This window comes from Crocodylus porosus, unplaced genomic scaffold (genome assembly GCF_001723895.1).
Source record: "Crocodylus porosus isolate Cpor-Errol unplaced genomic scaffold, CroPor_comp1, whole genome shotgun sequence".
Classification (NCBI taxonomy): Eukaryota; Metazoa; Chordata; order Crocodylia; family Crocodylidae; genus Crocodylus; species Crocodylus porosus.
In genome coordinates this window covers 53167119-53187172 of record NW_017728906.1, presented here as the reverse complement: position 1 = coordinate 53187172, position 20054 = coordinate 53167119, and the positions used below count along the sequence as shown (strand labels likewise).

Below are 20054 nucleotides of genomic sequence, written 5' to 3'. Positions count from 1 at the left end.
GGAGGAATAGGGGGGCAAGCAGGTTCAGCGGGTTTGTGGTCTGTAGGGAGGGTTGGGGGCGTAAATATCATCTGTGGAGGTAAAGGGGAAGCAGGGGGCATCTGTGGGGGGTTTGCTGGGGTCAGGAGGACTTGTACAGACCAGTCACCCCTCCCTGGTGAACCCACATCCCCATCCCTCCCCCCAGTGGAACTTACTCTCTTAGCTCCTGGAGACAGTGAATGCTGATAAAACCAGTGGCACCTGGAACAGCATGCAGGATGGGGAGGGTTGGCTAGTCTGTGGGGTGGGGGGCAAGGACCTGGGAGGGCTAAAATAGCCCAGTGCTAGGCAGAGGGGTGTGAAAAGTGCAGCGCTGGGGCTGGTGGCTTGGCTTTCCCAGCCCTGGGGCTGTGTAGATGACTGTATAGAAGTTCCATGCCACAGTCTAACCTAGATGGACTAAGTTGGATACTACAATCACTCCAGGTCTATTTCAGACCAGGTTCTGGAATTTTTAGCTGGTCTGTGCACACAGGCTTCTGTATAGTTATAGGTTTAGATTGATTTCTGATCACTGAGACTGAGTTGGTGCACAAGGCCCACACTGGGTCAAACTAAGTTATATCAGGAATTTAACCTCTCCCTAACACTTCCTCTCCCTTCTGCACTTAGCCTGGGTCACTAAGTATTAATGGTAAATGTGAGCCGATATCATTGAATGCTCTTTGCAAAATTCCACCAGACACTTCTTAGTTTATAAATTTATTCTCAAGGAAAAATTAAACACAAGATTCTCAAAGGAGCTTTAGGACATGTCTATACCACCTCCTTGATAAGCTCAGGACTGCTGCTGAGAATCAAGCCCATCCCAGTCACACTACACAGAAGTCAGTAATTAGAGTTTATGACTGACCTTCCTCTAGAGGGAATTCTCTACTTGTATGTAAAATCCCAGAGTCCATATTATTCCTATTACAGACCAGTGTTCATATCAGGTATCTACTGGGATCAATAGGTAGCATTTCCAGAGTGAACATTTCACAACAGGTTGGGAAAATGTTCATCCCCTTCCTAAAAGAACTATCTGTTTCAAGTTCAGTTTCATTAAAAAGCTCTCCTGGGACATCATGTTTATTTTTCCTACACAGGAAGCCTTGTTTCCTTCTTTTCCCCTGTGAAATGAGCAAGTATATCAATCAGTCTCTGTAGTTTAAATTTGCATTCTATGATTACAACTGGATTCAAATTTTCTACATTGCATTATTACTAAGCAAAGGAGCTGTTCTGATCTTAATGAGTTCTGAATAAAAAAAACCCCACTCCTATTTTTGCTTCTAGTTATCATTATTTTTATATAGTATATTATTAAAGCCAAAATATGAAGATTTCAGATTGCACAACAGTCTGTTCTGGTCCTACATGACATCTGAAGCTGTCTGCATTACCTAGGCTATACAATACACTTTCCAGGCCCTGCAGCAGACCAGAACTGGGCAGTTCCCTGCAGTGAATTCTGGCCCACATCCAGCAAAGCACATAGGCACATTCTAAACTCCCAAGGAACTTGTAGGATTCTGGCATACCTGACCCCGTATTTACAGAATCAAAACACTTGCTCCTGCCCTTATTTCACAAATGATGCTATATTTGCTAACCAACGTTTAAAACTTTCCAACATGCATCTTTAACACATTCTCCCATTCCTCCCCTTATAATATCCATGGAGACAGTTCACTGTCCTGCTACAAATAGTCTCTTGAAAATTCTCCTCTTTTATAAAGCACACAAAAACTCATCAGTGCTTTGGTTAGTCCATTTGTTTACTGCGAGTATCGTTTCTCGAGATGATCCATACAGATTCATTGTTTCCTTGTGGTCCATTCAGTGGTGGATCCAGACAGGGTGATGCAAGAGTGGTCTGACCCCTGCCTTCGGTTGCGCTGCACGTAATTCTCTACACGGTGTCAGGCCAGAGCCCCTGCTTTTCCTCAGTACAGAGCCCAGAGGTTGAACAGGACCACTGCCATTTGTCCCCTCCTTTTTCCTGCTGCTGAATTCAGGGGGGAGGGAGGGAGGGAAAGGGTGAACGACCTCAGTATTTGTGCTCTGGGCTCCAGTGCCATGCAAAAGCCAAGGCTCTGGCCAGATACTGCTTTGATCAGCTGGTGAAATTAGAGCTTGCGTGGAACCCCAGTAAGAGCCTGCGCTGACCAGGCTGTTTCTTCAGAGCACGCTAGACATGTGCAGCACAGCGAAAAGGAGGGGTGGGAGGAGTGCACCCCTTTGCCCCATACCTGGATCCACAACTGGTTCCATTCAATTTCTGGCCAACTGTTGTAAATAATCTTAGATTATAAACTCTTTGGGACAGGGACCATTTTGTGTGTGCTTATACACTGGCTAGTGCAATGGAATTCTGACCTTGAATTTGTACTACTAATAAATTACAACACCTTTAAACAAGAAGTCACAAGGAACAGTCACAACTAAGACTTTTACTGGACTGGAGTCCTTATACTCATTCCATGAGTCAGATAAAGGAACTACCAAAAATCCTTTAGCTACTGAACAAGCATAACCTGGAGAATGAAAAAGCAAACTTCAAATCATCAGCATACAAATACAATTTAGTAATGCTCTGAAGTTCCCCAATCAAGTTCACTGTCTGCATCCTCTCTTTACTGACCTAATAGGGTTGCCAATATGTGCCTACTGTGATGTTTTCTTTTTTGAATGGAACTATATTTGACAGAATATGTAGCAGATCATTTCCCCTTCGGCCAGCAACAATCAGAAGGAAATGACCCACAGTCACTATTAATGCATTTTGTTTCAAACTGATGATTAGAGCCTGACCGGAAGCAAATTGCTATATATTAAACATCTCCTGTTTCCTTCAATTAGTTTTGTGCCATATTTTACAGGTATAATAATTTTGCAGATGCTTCTACCAAAACAGAAAAATTAGTGGCTGCTAGTTGCCTCTCCCGGAGACATTTTTGGGGGCAGCTTTTTTTATTACTGCAGGGAAAAAAAACCCTTATTCTTTAATATGGCATAACAAGCTGGCAAAACTATTTTAAAATATCTGCTTACTTTATGGCTATACAGCAATAAAAAGGAGTCCCCTGGAATATATTCTCTATCCCAGGAGGTCCAATTTTCAGAGTCATGGAAGTTTTTCATTCCCCCCCACCCTCCCTTTTTAAAGACTCAGCTTTCTTTTGGGTACAGGTCCCTCTAGAGTATTACGATGCATTTTCTACCCTTTAAGAGTAAGCTTAAGGGATGATAGTCGGTTTTTTCTCCCCTCCTTTTTGCTGTCTTCTGTAAAATGTTAAGGTCTTTCAAAATGAAGATATCATTGTTCTAACCTTTTTAGTGTGTTTAGAACTCCACTTAATTATTAATATATTTTTCATTTCAAGCACATAAGCCAACCTTTCAGTATTTCTTTTAAATTGAAATTATTGTTCAGTTTACAAGCTGAACAGCATTACATAGTCTAATAATATTATACCTCATTATATCATGTTAAAAAGAACAGCATTGACACTTTAAAAGGTACATAAACAATCACTCTAGACTCATGGGTGAAAAGATCCAGAGTCAAATTCACTCTGAAGAAGAGGGCTGGCTTATGGCTCTCCATACCACAGGATCCCTGAATAAGGGTGGCCACAGAGTTCTGCTAGTTGAGCACTGGCAGGGGAATACCAACGGCATCTTCTTGAAGTATGCAGACTTAATTTAAATTCCAGTCCTGCTCTGAGGACAGGCTAAGCCTAGTTCAGTAACAGGCTCAGGCATATGGCTGCAAAAAAGAGCGATGCTAACAATGCAACCCACAGACTGGAGTGGCAACAGAAGAATTTCACTTCCCAATCGACATGCATTTTACCTGACCACAGTCCAAGTCTGAATTTTGCACCCACTCTGCATGTTTCTCCGTTTTTCAACCTTTATTTTTTTTTAAGGACCAATACAGTGGGATTCTATAATGGAATTATTGTGGTACTTTTAGTGGAACTATCGTGGTAATTACAGAGACCAGCAGCTCTCTGTAGGTGACCTTGTCCCTTTTGGTTCAAGGATGATGATACTACTACAGTATAACCTCATAAATCCAGCATGGTTGGGACCAAGCACCTGCTGGAAATTTGAAAATGGCAGATTTTTGAAACCAGACTGGGGACAGTTGCGGAGTGGTGGGGATTGCGGGGTGGTAGGGTGGCCGGTCCTGGAGCAGCAGCCACATGCAGAATGGCAGTGCGGGCTGATGGATGGCAGTGGCAGCCACCACATGGAAGTTGCCCCCTCCAATGCTCTGGGACTGGCCACCACTACTCCTTGATGTGTGGGATTTTCTAGAATTCTGGATTTTTGATATCCAGATTTATGAGGTTATACTGTACTAGTACTAACTCTTACACTCTGCTGTATAAGCTAATAAGAGGCTTCCGTTAGCTCCAGAAGGGCCTTGACTGCATCTGTTAGAAGATATCATGTTCTTAAATATACTGTACCTGATCCTTCTGCCTGAGAAGTTAATAGTGGATATCTACAGTCGAAAATCAAAGAGCCCAGTACTCCAGCCAGCAAATCCAAAGTAGAAATCATTACTAACACTGCTTAACTGATATCTGTTTTCTCAAAAGACAGCTGGTACACGTATTTTCAATTACATTTAACAATGTTAAAAGGTGGAAGGGCAGTAACAATTTATTTTGAAATTAAGAGACAGAAGGGATTGGGGGAAAAAAGCCTCAAGCAAGTATAGTATTTTGTTTAACTCAAAACCAGTGGCAATGCTTAGGGGGTGCATGGGGGTCCCTGAGAGCGCTGGTGCACCCCCTTATAGCCAGCGCTCCCCACTTAGGCAACAGGTGGTGGGGCAGGCAGGAGCACCTATTTCCCTTGTGAATGCTGGCTGGGGAGTGGGGGCACTAGGAGAAGCAACGCTGGCACTTCCAGGAACACGAGCTGGTGAAATCAGCCACAGAGGGACCCGCCTCCCCACTTGCTGAATGGCTAGTTTACCATGCTCAAAATCTTGATTTTTTTCTAACCATTCACTACTTTCAGAGGAAATCTGGTAACTTGTAAGGGAAAAATGTTCCAACCTGAATTTCTAAGGATGCCAATAGACGTCTTTATAACAGAGGCTTCCTGCTGTCCTAAATAAGAAAGCATTACTACCTTTCCAGAATAAAGCAAAAGAGAATAATTTATTGAACCTGTCCCTGTGTCCACTCTTTTTTCTTTTTTACATAGGAAATAAATGGCTCTTTGAGCCTAAAATTTCCTGACTGCTCTAAAGTCATGAGACTATAATGAGGCATCATCTGAAGCCAATTGATTTGAACTTTATTCCATCATTTCTCTAAGCAGTCTATACCTTAAAATATATTAATCACTTTGCCTCAACTTTAACTTGAGATGAAGGTTATAGACAGGAACTTAGCCTGTTTTGTCAGAAATGTTGCTTATATCACTACCTTGAATCCCAACATTGCACAAGATCAATCACTTTTGTACTGCCAATGTGTACAGAGCAGTATTTTTCCCTTGATGATTTCATGGGGTAAAAAGTCATACACACCAATATTAAGTTCTGGATTTCAAGCGGCTTTCACTTAAAGCAGTGCTTTTCAAACTTTTTTTGACCTATACCTACAAAATATTGCTGCTTGTATCACCTGCACTCAATACATCTCTGCACATTCATTCCTTAGGAAGAGTTTTAACATCAATTTCAATATGTACCAGTGCCAGTACTTACCACGTGCTGACCAACCCCAAACTCCAGCACGTATACCAGGTTGAAAAGCACTGATTAAAATTGCACATATGCCTATTGGTATATTCTCTAAATGTTTTAGTATATCTGCATTAGAGAAAGATATATTTATTATGGGAAAAATTTGGTTTCAATGATATCTTGACAAACAAAAAATTAATTATAGATAGGATGAAATTATAAGGCATACGGATCTATTTTTCCTGTACAAAAACTTCTTTCCACCACACAACATATGCATTGCTTCCTGCAATCTATGCTGCTTGTGGTTTTAAAATAGAAAGATAACACTAAAATGAGATTATTTTATTTTATTTTTACATGTGACTTCTCTAAGTTATTATAAAACCAGTCTTACAATTCCAAATGACTAGGGACACTTGCAAACTGAGTTCACTTGAGGGCTAATGATGTCTTAAGCTTTTTCCTCCATAAATGTGGTAGAGTTAGTGACTATGATCTTGTGACACAATCAGAGTGAAATGAACCTGACCAAAATGCCCTGAGAGATTTACTTTCAATAACATTATATGTTGCTGTGTAAGGAAAGGATAGATTAAGGTCACTTGTTTAACCTCAGTGATTTGTAAGACACCTTTTTTCATGTACTGCAACAAGAATGGTATTTTTGAAGGTTTAAAATACTCTCGATTGCATTTGGTAAAGGAATCATGCCTCATTCTTTTTAAAGGAAAAGAAAATAAATGAAAGAAATGGTATAAAAATAGGCCAATACTTACAGAAGTGACTAATAGTTTGGGGCATCATAATGTGTGGATGCACAATTTGAGATAGTTTACAAAAACAAAGGTTTATAACGTAAGTCTCTGCACAATTAAACTATCCTTCAAGGTACCTCAGATCAAGTCTTAAAAAACGGAAGCACCAAATATTACATGACCAGCATGGAGTTTAACTGTGTATGGGTTTTTCAGTCATCTTGAGATCCATAATGCTCATAACCAGGGCATATATGGGACAGTAGCACTGAGTTAAGGATAAACCTTTCTATTCAAATTGTCAGTAGTACTTCCTTTCCTTTTGCCCAGTGGCATACTGGTTAGAGCAGTCACACAGGAAGTGGGATATCCAGGTTCTAGTGTTGTTATATAACTAGAGGGGATTCATAAGTACTACTTATGCCACTTCCCAGGAGACTGCTTACTGCCAGGTTACAGGAAATATCCTGGGTAGAGCCTTCTTGAGCTATCAGGACTGTTCATCCATTTTTACATTAGACAGCCATTGGTTAGAAACATAATTAAGTCTGGTAGTAGGGAGTGCAGCACAAGACTTGCCCATCCTTGGACTACAAGTCTATGCTTCCTCTTGCTTGCTTTCTTTTGGCCTCATGAATGCTGCATTATAGCCAGCCCAGTAGTCCATCTTTAACAAGAAAAGTAAAGTAAAAGGGATCCTCAGTCAGACTACTCCGTAGTTTTGTGATTAGGAAATTCTGAAAGGAAGTGGGAGATGTGGGTTTCAGCCCGCTCAGGACACAAAGAGCCTGGAATAGAGGTTCCTTTCCAGAGTAGCCTTCAGGCCATTTGGTTACTGGTATAATAGCAAATTTCTGGGTGACTGATGCCACCTTAGTTGGGGGGCATGTGCCTCCCTAGCAACCAGTCAGAGACTGGGGGGGCGGGGGGAAGTCTCCCCATGGCCAACTGCACTGACTAGGGGGGCATCCTCCCACGGCCAATCTCGCCAAATAGGAAGTGGCTGTGGCGCTCCTGGAAATGGCCACAGCGCTTCTGGAATTGGCTGTGGTGCTTTGTCCAGAGTTCCCACTCCCTGGCCAGCACTCTAAGGGGGGGCACCCGTGCTCCCTCCTGCCCCCCTGCCCATCACCTAAGCAGGAAGTGCATCCTGTTAGGGGGTGCACCAGCACTCTCAGGGGGTGCACATGCACCTCCCGTGCACCCACTACACATCACCACTGAGCAAATTGACTATCAACTGCTGCCACAACCACCATCTCTGGCTGTGTTTGTAATTGTTTGCATGTTTCTTGCAGCCAACATTCATGAGGCAGGCTCTAGGGCTACCTAAGAAATCAGACACTGAATTAGGTGTCTAAATGGTTGATCTGGATTGTTTCTCAGCAGGCACGGTAGCCTAAGTGAAGACATTGGGTAACCTTCCAGACAAAAATGAAGGTGTATAAATAATCTAATTATTAAATGATTTTACTGCTGCTGGCTTAGAGTTGATTTTGATCACCATTTATGACTTAGGTACCTAACCTGCTTAAATCCTGTGTAGGTTGATTTAAATCAAGCAACAAGACTGATTGTAGTTTATTTGATGAATTCTGATCTAACCCCCTGGGTGGAATTTACAAAAACACAATTTGCACTTAAACATAGTGTTTTGCATTTTGTTGAAATATACATACTTCAAAGTATATTCTACATGCAAAACGATGTTTAGGTTAGCTCTGTTAGAGATATAGACGATTCATTTTAAAACACGTAGATCAAATACAAGGTTAGTGCCCAAGAGAAAATGTTATGATCATTAGATATCACTTATTTTTGTAAAGGAGACCTCTGTGAGTAAAGATTTCTGCCTTCTGAAATGATGGGCTGTGGAAATGGAGGAACAAGGAAGGAAAGTGAGATTATTTAAAACTAACTATCAAACATATGCACGCTTAAAAACTAAGCCATTTACAAAAAGTGCAAAAGGATGTAAACATGCAAAGCTCATCCAAAATATCCTATCTTTGCTTTTCATATAGCTTAAAAAACAACTGAAATAATATTTTACATGGTTTAAAAACTATTTTAAACTACTTTCCTGAGTCCATCATGTTGTATCTTCCTCATATATAGAATTATGCAGCTCTTAAGAAATGATATGCATGTTCACTGAAAATACTGACAGATTCTATGACCACTGATTGGAGATGAGAACAGAAATATTTTGCTTTTCATGAAGATAAAGCACAGCAAAAGTATGAGGCAAAAATAAACATAAAAAACACAAGTTATGAAAATGAGAAATACAAGAAAAGAATGAGAAAACCCCCTAATACTATATGTATTTACTAGTTCCTCTCTTGCAGATCCATACATTGCTTCATTCTCTTTATTTTTTTCTTTGTAGTGCTATAAAATTGTTCCATTCTCTTGCTCTTTTTTTCCTCTTGAAATAAAGGGAGAGAATTTTAACTTCCCTCCTCTGGGATTTGAAAGAGGAAACTGAGTAGTATTTTATAATACAGAGTCCTAAATTCAGTTTACAAGAGCTCAAATGAATGGAAGTTTAACACTTAGAGTTTTGCACAGGCAAGCTGAATCTTTTACACTGAACACTGCTAAATCTGGAAGGCAGGTAATTACTTTCAAGCTATATAATAAAAAATTACTTTTATTGCTACCAAGTTGTTGAAGTTAAAGTTTTGGGGGTTTTTGTCCATACACATATATTTCCATATTTTTGTGTATTTTCAAAGATAAGTAACACTTCAGCCATTCTGCTGACAAAACACTTGCATTAATGAGTCGTTCTTTTTCTTTTAAGGGGACTGAGGAGTTTTTTATAACAGGATGACAGCAGGATACAAGCATCTCAGAAAGTTATTACAGAAACAGTCAAACAAGATAGAGATACATAGCAATACATTTTTTTTTCTGTTTATATCCTGGATCTTTCTATATATTTCATTTCTTTCTGAGTTTCGTATTTTACACTTGTGATACTGCAGTGATGGGCTTATTGTAAGAAAGACAGAATTAAAGAGATCCAATTTCATTACTGCAACAGATATGTTCATAAAAGGGACCACTCTCACAATTTGTGAACTGTGATTTCATTATGAAAAAATGAATATATTTTGTTCCTCCGTTACCTTCATATTCAAATCTTAGAATCTATTTATACAACAAAGAAGCTTAACAGCACTTTGTGTATTACAAATGCTAATTTAAATGTTTCTTTTGTGTTCGCTGCTGAAATTATTAACTTTATAATAGCTGCTTCCAGCTTTCAACTGTAAAAAATCCACACTGAAATATCTGTCATACCTTTTGTTTGATGATCATGTCGTTGATGTCATCAAGATCGCCCACTGTTACTTTCTGGGATTTTATTACTCGATCCAGTAGACAAAGCCAGTCAGTGAGTTCTGCCCATGCCTTATTGAAGTCAGCCAGGGCTGGCACCTCCAGAAGCAAGGAAGATGGCATTTCTAGTTTGGAGATGGTGGTTTCCTTGGTTACTGTGGTTTGCGTAACCACAGTAACAGTTTGACCAGGAGCTACTGGGGGGAAAAAATACTAACATTGTAACATTATTGGATAACGGGACTGATAAACTCTTTGTTTCAGTAATATAATTCATTCATTAGAAACTTAAGTATGTCAATGAGTTTATGTAATGTTAGTTACATCCAGTGAAAAAAAGAAATAAAAAATATGAATTTCTTATAAATAGGATTTTAAGACTTCCACAATATCCTTTGCCTTCATTCACCCCCAAAGAACCTATCTTTGCCTCTTATCCCCCTGTATACCTATATTCATTAGTACTATGAAAAGTGGCATAAAAAAGCACATTTATATGAAGAGGCACAACTGGGAAACAATAATCTAGATTCTGTTCCTAACACCTTCATAAAAGCCCTGTATGCCTGAGCTCCTAACACTTAATCTCCTTTTACTTTGGTTCTCAAGATGTCAAATGGAAATGATAAAACCTCCTCTTTCACACCTTTTCTTGTTCCATCCGTCTTGTCTGTCAAGGTAGTAAACTTTTCCGAGTGGAAACATACGGTATGGCTACAGCACAGACTGCAGTGCAGTATAAGATACCCAAGCTGGCTTGGATGCCATGTACAGTCTAGCTATGGCCACATGGAATTCAGAGCGGGTTAATTTATCTAACTCATGAATACGGTAAATTAGTTCTGGCTGAGCTCTGTGCTGCTGTAGGTAGGTTGTTTCCAGCACAGAAAGCTTGTTTAAAGCCAGCTCAGGTATCTCTGCACTACACTGTTGCCTGAAGTGAAGATATATGCACAGATTTTTAAAGCGTGTCTGTTCAATGCCTGGAAAGATTGGACTCTTCTCTAATTGCATCGTCAACATATTATAATACTAATACCTGAGATTAATGGAGGTACTTGAGCTGAAATAAGCTTCCTATTGCAGAGGAGGATTCTGCTGAAAATTCCACTTGTGGGAAAACAGGTGACTTGCTACTTCCCTTTGAATTTGATTCCATTTTTAATAAATTGCTCAGCAACTTACTGGATAGGCATTGTTTTTCAGCAGATACACTGACATAAAAATAAATAATCAATTCCTAAGGTTGACCACTATATTTATTAAATAAATAATAAATGTTTGCCTCAGTAAAATCACTGGGTAATAGAAAAATATCAGGATAGCCACTTGTAAAAAGAACATCATTCATTTTCTTTGTTCCTTTGCAGGATTTAATAATATAAGGAGAAGACATAAGTGACAATTGTTGTTCCATCTTGCCACAGAAAGCAGTTTATTATCCATGACCAAACACAAGTGCACATCTGCAGACAGCTTCAAAAATGGCTGATCAGGTGAAAATCTGACCCCTTATTGCATGACGGGTCAGATGAAGAGGTTTCAAAATATGACACCTTCTGTAACTTCTGTCTGCACTGCCTGCCAGCCTTGAGCTGTTTTCAGAATGGGAGGGGGGAAAGGGAGTGGAGGAAGTTCAGTCTGGGTTTTTTTCAGCCGGCTGGAGAGTGGGATGGGTGTATTGGACCCCCCCACAACCCCAAGGTGGGAAGAGGGCTCTAATTCACCCACCGCAGTCTCCAGAGCTAGCTGGGGAACCCCTTATACAAGCTGCCTCTGCTCCCTTTTTCCCTCCCATTCTGAAACAGGGGCAGGCTGGGAGAAAGGAGGAGCCATTGCGAAGGAAAACTGGCCACAGGCTCCCAGCCAGCAGCTAGATTCTGCCACTGCCTCCCTTCCTCCCCGCCAGGAACCAACAGTGAACTTCTGTTTGTTCCAGGAGATCATTGCAAGTCAGAGCACTTCCTGCAAACTGTTCTCAGTCACAGAGGGACGAACACTGCACTTGTGTCTGCACCCATAATGTATCTCATCGCCTCATATGGGGACAATTCACGCAGGTCATGTCAACATGAACAGGGCAGCAGAAGCAAACCCTAGGCACAGATGTTAGATTAACAGAACTAGCAACAATTGAAAAGCGAAGCAAATCCACAAAAAACTGCCAAAAGAGACAACAAAGAGATACTCAATATTTGCATTAGTTGCTCCACAGGCAGCATGAAAATACACATACTGGGATTCAAGGAGCAAAGCAAGGGATTCAAGGAGCAAAGGAACAGATACAGCAGCAGTTTTCTTGATGTAAGCAATGGTTCACTGGATTCTCATTGTAAAACAGGTAGACACAAATAGCTCTCAATGGAAAGTTATGGAAGCATAACTACTCATGCTATCTCAACCCTTAACTGTACTACATTGTGGAAAATCATAAGTAAACCTTAAGAAAAAGCTCTTAATTAATACCAAATACAAATCAGTTTGCATTTAAAAAAATGTGTAGTAACCCATTTCTGATCTGTAACTATTGGGCCTTTCTCTTTGTGCTTCAGCAATTTCCATCATTAATTTCTAAAAACTAAAATCACAATAAATAAAACCAACAGATAGAACAGATACATCTCCAAGGAGTCTTGTTAGAAAGTTATAACCCATATATTCTGGAAATTCAACCCAAGCCAGAATCTAGTTAACAATTTATCTTTTTTCTGCTCTAGGAGAAAGATTCCCCCCAACCTCTCTTATTAGGCATTGCTACCTTATTCAAAGACAATAAAACGATTCATTATTAGCTGAAAAAATGCAATTGGACTACTGAGTGTTGTTACGAGTCTGTTTCCATGATCCTTAATGATACAAAATGCTTCAGAGAGCCACCATTACAGAAAAAAATGTGTAACATAAGATCATTTATAACACCCAGCATCTGTCTCTTAGTTGCATCTCACTTTGGTTGTTCAAGAATTACATGTGATGAGTAGTTACAAATGATGTTTTCATTTAACTGCATAATAACAATTTGTGGTTTCAGTTGCTATCAAAAAAGTATACTTTGGCAAGCCAGGAAACCACCATAACTGTCAGTAGGACTGTTGATTTGAAAATGCATTTGAAAAAAAAGCTTTTAAAAGTCGAAGCCCTCTTATTTGTACTCTCAAAGGCGCATTTAGCTGTAGTAAATATATTTGTCCGGTTGTTTTACATTGCAATACAACTACAATCATAAGAAGAAACATGTTAAAATATCAATGCTAAAATAGCACCTGAGGCTGATGCATTCAGGTCTGAGTCGCTAGTAAATAGGAAGGGCTGTACATCTCCTTTGCAGTACAGCTGCAGAGACAGCCTAAATACATCATGTCAGAGCCATAAAAGCTGAAATTAAGTTTTGGGCAGTGCCATCTGCACAGACATAGACTCAGCCTTTTGTCATTTCAAATACAAAATATACTTGGTGCTGGACTTAAAAAGAGAACAAAGGTGCTGAACTGCAGGGAGGACACAGGTTGTGAAGAGGGCAGAAGAAAGCTATTCATTAGTATGATTTAAAAGGAAAGGGGGCTCCACCATCTAAAATAATTGAGTTTATTTTCATCCCCCTCCCATTTCATGTTTCTTACAGTCTTAAATATGGTTCCTTTGGGAAAAAGGGTCATCCAGACAGTTTTCTCATGCATGTTAATGCCTGCCAGCAAAGCTACATTCTGAAAGAAACATTCATTTGGGCTGAAATTCACACTTAGCCAGTTAACCCAATTATAATGATCTCTGTTGTGAAAAAGAGCTATAACATTTGCTTCTTATGGTTGGTTTTGATTAGTTGGCCTACTATGCTTTAAACAGCTAACCCAGACTATTTGGTTTAATGGAAAGCATTGACCTTTAAAACCTAGGCAATTATTAGATAGCTATCCTGCAAATTATACTACAACACATTATTTTATTTACAATGGTCACTATAGCATTTTTAATTCTACATATAAACACACACCCTTATGCCCAATTACAATGACACTTTACACTTTCACAAAAATGAAAATGGCATAATACAGTGACTAGCTATTGTGAATGAAAATGACTGAAGTACATATAAGCATCCCAGACCTGCAAATGTTGCCACTTCTTTGCAAAACCTTTGATTATGCTGTGGAGCTTACAGAATAGTTATTACTTAATTTTCCATGGTCTAGGTGGCTCCAGACAACTCTGCACTACATCGTATACATCATTTGATACATACTTTTTTATTAGTTGCAGAAAAAATTGCATGTCTATCAACAATGTGTATACTGTGTATGTGCAATTTCCACCATTAAAAAGTGTAAAAAACCCAATCAACTAAACAAACAAACAAAAATCAACAGTTGCAGTTTCCATACAAATATATATTTCAGATTCCCTGGTTACTGTCCATTCTAAATACAGAAAAAGTATGTTATCTCAGTTACTTTCCTATAGCGAATTCTGCAAATGCTGCCATTTAATGATAATTGGTGCAAGTAAATCTATCCACCCAGCCACCTGCTGACCTCACACTCATCAAGGTAGCATCTGAGTGCACTACTGACACTTTTTCTCCAGGCTTAAAAGAAAAACATTGATAAAGTAGTATGACAAGATAGTTAATTTTGAAAAAATGGAATGTCCTTCCACAGCATCCAACTTTCTTCAAAATCTTCAACACCAGAACCCTACTAAGTAACTAATTAACAATAGCTATGGATTATGTGAATCCAGGTTTTCTTTTCATCCCTGGTACAATTAGATACAATTACATGTATATGGAATTACATTAGTCATGAACATAGGCAAATGCATTTCAGTGAAGCTGGGTTTTGTCGTGGGTTCAGCGAAGCTCGGTTTTTAAAACGTCAGTGAAACTGGGTTTTGTGTGGTTTTTGTGAATGCTGGGATATATTCTTTACCCAGCTCCATTCCTTTTGTGTTTTAGTGCCATTGAAAGAGTCTGGCTTTGTCCACCTCAGTGGAGATTCTCCGTGGATAAGTCTCTTGCAGGAGGCAAAGCTGGTAATGTTGGCTCTTTTGCCACCCTTTTTATCGCTTCTCGGCCTCTTGAAGGCTCAGATCGAGCGAAAACATTTACTCTTTGATCTTTAGAGGTGCACCAACACGTTGATCTGATATTGGATTGGTACCAATATAAAGAAAATTTGCTGCATCAGAAATCGGCCTGATGGAGCTGATAATTTGGTCAATAAATGCCAGTGCTGCACAGCACAGAAAAGAGCTGAAAGCGTGGAGAGCTGCCTCCAGCTGGTAAGTTGGAAGGGGGGGAAGTAGCATGGGGGTGCAGATCGAACCCCACTGTGGTGAGGGAGGAAGGGGACAGGGGCAGGAGCTAGCCAAGGGGGAGGGGGCAGGGCGTGGAATGGAGGCGCAGCTCGAGGGAGGGTGGCTCCCGTCTCTGCTTGCACCCTGGGAGGGTGTGGAAGCAGGTGCCCCCAGATCTGCACAGGGTGGGGGGGCAGGTGGGCTGCAGCTGGGGCTGTATGGGGCCCTCCTTGGTGGGGCCTGAGATCAGAGTGGGTGCTACCAGTGCTGGGAGGGGCTGCAGCCACCCCATATTTTGCCGCAGCTCTGCTCCCAGCCCTACACTGCCAAGTGCAGCCTGGCTCCATGTTTCACTTTCACCCATGTGTTGGGAAGAGCCGAGATTGCAACAGGTGGCTAGCGGCAGTGGCAATACTGGGAGCAGAGCTGCAGCAAAATCTGTGGTGGCTGCAGCCCCCTCCCAGTGCCTGCTCCAAGCCCACCCTTGCCAAGAAGTGCCCTGCACAGTGCCAGCTCCAGCTCCAGCCTGCCCACCCTGCGCAGATCTGGGGGGCGCATGCCCCCCCCATGCCCTCCTGGGGTACAAGCAGTGGCAGGAACTGCCCCCTCCTTCCCACAGGCTGTGCCTCCATCCCATGGCCCCAAACCACCAGAAGTGCTAGCCCTTGTCCCCTCCCTCCCTCACCATGCTCCTTCTCCTCCCTTCCCTTCCACCACACTGGACATACCACCTGGAGGCAGCTGTACTGGATATCAGATTGGTATCAGTCGATATGCCTCCTTAAATATCAGCCCCCAAAATCTCTATCGGTGCACTCCTAATGATCTTTTAAAGGAAAGAGGTGTCAAATTAGAATTCATTCTGCTGATGTAGTTCTTAGTTGGCAGAATATAAAGGCTATATTTATCTGCTTCTAGGTCCACATACAAGTCTGGTGAAATAGAGAATCTGGCTCATTATCCAGAAGATATTTATATAAAGCAAATTAACATCAAAACAGAATAAGCACTCAGTGGGGCAGTAAAACTTAAGTAAAAATTAAGGGGGGAAATGGGATGAGGGAAGAAGGGTTAACTATGGAAATGTGCTAATGCAAAAAGTATTGGGCAGAAAGGGCTGTGAACCTCTCTCTGTATTCCATGGAGAGAAGAACTATTACCCCTTGCAGATCTGCTCATGGTTGGTGTCTAAATGTACAACAGTGTAAGAAATGAATAATATATTAAGCCTAATTTCTTTTTTTTTAAATTAGTATTATTAGCTGCTTCATTCCACTGAGCTGGCACTTGGCACTTTGTAGCTGGCAACCTTCAATGATTTGGATTGGCTCTTAAAAAAAACCTTCTTCATACAGAGAAAATTAGTCCCTCACATTGCACTACACAAATTATAAAGAGTACTAAAGTGATTTGCTTAGAAGTTGTTTTTTTTTACATTAAAAATATCCACTGCAATAGCAAATGAACAAATATACTTTAGGATGGATACATTATGGGGCATAGTACAATCATGGCTGTCTTCACAACCGCTAACAATTTCTTTCTGCATTCATAGTATATACCTGTAACTTATTGGCAATGCCTGTGGTCATACTTTTTAAATGCCTACAATCTATGTTGAGGTCTGTTGTATTTTTATTTTTTATTTGGAGTGGAGAATAAATGGGAGGACAGGGTTTCTGTGCATCTCTCTGTCACAGGCTTCATCTTATTGTATGAAGGAGAAGTAATTACATAATAAATGAGTGGCTATATATAAATACATAAAACTAAATATATTTTAGTTTTCTATAGGGTTGTTTTTATTTTGTCTTGTGAATGATATCCTTTAGAGATTTCTATTGGGTTTTTTCTGTCTACTTAAGCTAGATATTACATAGTTGTCCATAGCCCACAGAAAACAATACAGCAAAGAAATGAAATCACAGAATGCTCCATGCTCTGTCCCCATTGGACAGGATTTTTTTATTCCACATGTCAGTCAGAATTTGCTGCAGCAATTCTACAACGTTACCTTACTTGGGCCTACTCTCACATTAACTCTTTAATGCTGGTGGCCAAAATGATTCAAAGTAGGTCTCAGTATTTGTAATGAGGTATCCAACATGTAAGATGAGGAAATGACAATAATTGTGGGGTTATATTCAAGGATCTGTTCAATTCACAATTTAATGGGTTTTGCAGAAACAGCAAAAAAAGAGAGCTTCCACCATCATGGTGAAAACTGGTGTTCCCTGCAATTTTGTGCAGAACTGCTGGGGAAAAAAATACTAAATATAAAATGCTGCCAACCTCAGTGGGAGCCATCCAGCAGCCTCTGCAGCCCAGCATCACAGCCTGTGGAGCGGAGTGGGGGAGGGGGCACTAGCTTGAAGGACAGCAGCCAAGATGGCAGCAGCCCCCATCCCTCTGCTGCTGATTGGCTACCTTTCACGTGGCTCCTCCCTTCTCCACCAATCAGTAGAGAGGGGTGGGGCTGCAGGAAGGGCAGCCATCTCTGAAATCAGCAGTGAGGGGTGGGGCTGAAGGAAAATCAGGCTTCTCAGCTAATTAGCAATAAGGCATAGAGCCACCAGAGTCCGATAATCAATCAACGGTGGAGAGGCTTGCTGCAAAAAGACCACAAAAATGGCGCTGGGTTTCATGAGCAGCCTGCAATTTTTACTTTGCCTCCATGCACTTCAAGTAGATCCCTAGTTATATTTAGTTAAGTTTTTACCTGTGAGCCTGTTTATACAAAGTATGTGTTGATCTAGGTGTTGTAAACTTTACAAAGAGATGGAAAATGTATACCTTTCAAGGCTACATGTAAATCTATATACTTGAATTTGCTGCTCTGATGGTAAATGGGTACATCCCTCACCATCTAGTTCAAGGATTTTTACTTTCTATCATCTTCCCCCAATCACCATAACCACCTGTATTTTTTTTTTTTTTTTTTTTATCCAAAAGATTTACAAGCATGCTGAGGAGGGAAGTTTTGCTGCTTTGCATGACTCATTTTTTTACTTCATATTGCATGCACTATTAAAGTTCACTGTGTTATACATTGATATATCAAGTCTGTATATGTATATGTGTGTGTGAAAATAATTATGTTAACTATCTCTAAAAATATCTATCGACTTGTTTACCATTTACAGATCTTCAATAATTTTTTAGTATACAGAAATATAGACCCTGCTGCTACAAGTTGATGTTCATGGGGAGAGTTTCACTGAACTAAATTGCTTTAGTTAGAAGCAGTCTACCAATAATAATATTAATTTATCCTTCTTATGACAATGTGCACATTCTTTTACTAAGTACACACACAATTTGTGCTGCTTTCATGCTGCAACACACACACACACACACACTTGCACTTACCAGATGGATTTGATGGATGTAGGATTTGTCCAACAGCTGTCTCATGCATACAATTTCTTTAGAATTGTTTTTATCATCTACTTGCACACACATGTACACATATTCCTTATCCTCTGATATTTAAACTGGAATTATATGGACTAAATTACAGTATATGCCCACATTCCCCAATTTTTAAAAGACAATAGAAATAAAAAAAAAATCTGTTCATGAATTTGTGACAAAGGTTTATATGCTGTCATTATGTTTCATCATTCAATTAGGAAATCTTTTGCACTGTCAAAATGTTAGTGAGGTAGGACCCAAATACAGAAATGGCCATCTTGTCCTAGCACTCCATGTCTACATTGCTGAGTTCAACAGAACTTCCTGTTGTCTTCTGAATGTAACCTTTTATCCTGACTTCCTAAAATCTGCTTCAGTTTTAGCTGGAGGTATAACAGAGATATTAGATTTTCTAACCTTAATTTTGGCTTTACAAGCTACCCAATGAATTTATGAACACTTGCATCAGTGTTTATTGCCCGTGGGCAGATGCAGGTTTTTATCACAAAACCATTTCTCCTTGTTGCTACTGCTTCTGCTTCTCTCATTTTTTGGATTTGAAACAAATGAAACAGGTAGTGTTATTTGCATATTGTAAAACCATTCTGGAATTGCACAGTTATTAATACACTGAAGTATTAGACTGAAAAAAGAGTTTGCTAGGTATAATATTGCTACCCTCAGTATTGCCATGACATATTCATTCAAATTAATGTTGAAAATATCTTTTTTCATATGAGTTCTTTCCCCTCACCCATGTTAGCCAATGTTCAGGCTTCTATAAGATAGCTCAGTTGGGAGGAGAACTGATAGTAGAGTCAAGAATTTGTTTGATGCAATCCTGTATATTTACCAAAACAAACACACACACGGTCCTGTTTCCCTGAACATGGTAGGAATGAAAGAGACAGAAGACTCTGAATTTAAGATGATCCCCCAAATGATAATTACATTTTATATATGGAAAATTTACAAATTTGTTATAATTTTACAGGTATAGAATCTAATTATCAAAGGGTTGTCTTAAATGATTCCCCTTCCCACTACCACATCAGGGAAAACAGTGACTGGAAGGGGTGGGGGTGGGAAAATCAGGTGGCTAGGGGGTCAGGTGTTCCCCTTGCCCTCTACACCCCCAGCTTCTTCCCCTTCAGCCTTCCTGCCTCCTCTTCCACCACCAGCACCCCCACCCCACCACAGACTCTGCCCCTTCTGCCCTTGCTTCCTGTAGTTTATGCCTCTCCCCTTTCCCCTCTCAGATGGTGCTTGCCCTCTGTTCCCTCCTAAAGCACAGTACATGCATGCTTAGCCCATGCCAGGCCATGCAGCAGTGTCAGCATTGCTGGTTGGGTGGACAGGCACTACACATTACTGCTGACAAGTGGCTGGGCGGGGGATAGTGTTTCCATGTGTGCTGTCCTGGAAAGGAGCCCAGCCCAAGCAGGAATAGTGCTGCACTTGCCAGTAATGGGTGGAAGGTAGTAGAGGTGGGGCGC

At 40.4% G+C, this 20054-nt stretch overlaps 1 protein-coding gene across 9 annotated transcripts in view; it reads right to left on the bottom strand.

Moving 5' to 3' along the window:
- DMD (dystrophin) overlaps positions 1-20054 on the bottom strand; it is a 1922593-nt gene that overhangs the window by 561988 nt on the left and 1340551 nt on the right. For all 9 annotated transcript variants that reach the window (XM_019529123.1, XM_019529125.1, XM_019529122.1 and 6 more), the window contains one exon: positions 9814-10049. In XM_019529123.1, coding sequence (XP_019384668.1) covers positions 9814-10049 — 236 coding nt within the window. The remainder of the gene's footprint in view (positions 1-9813; positions 10050-20054) is intronic.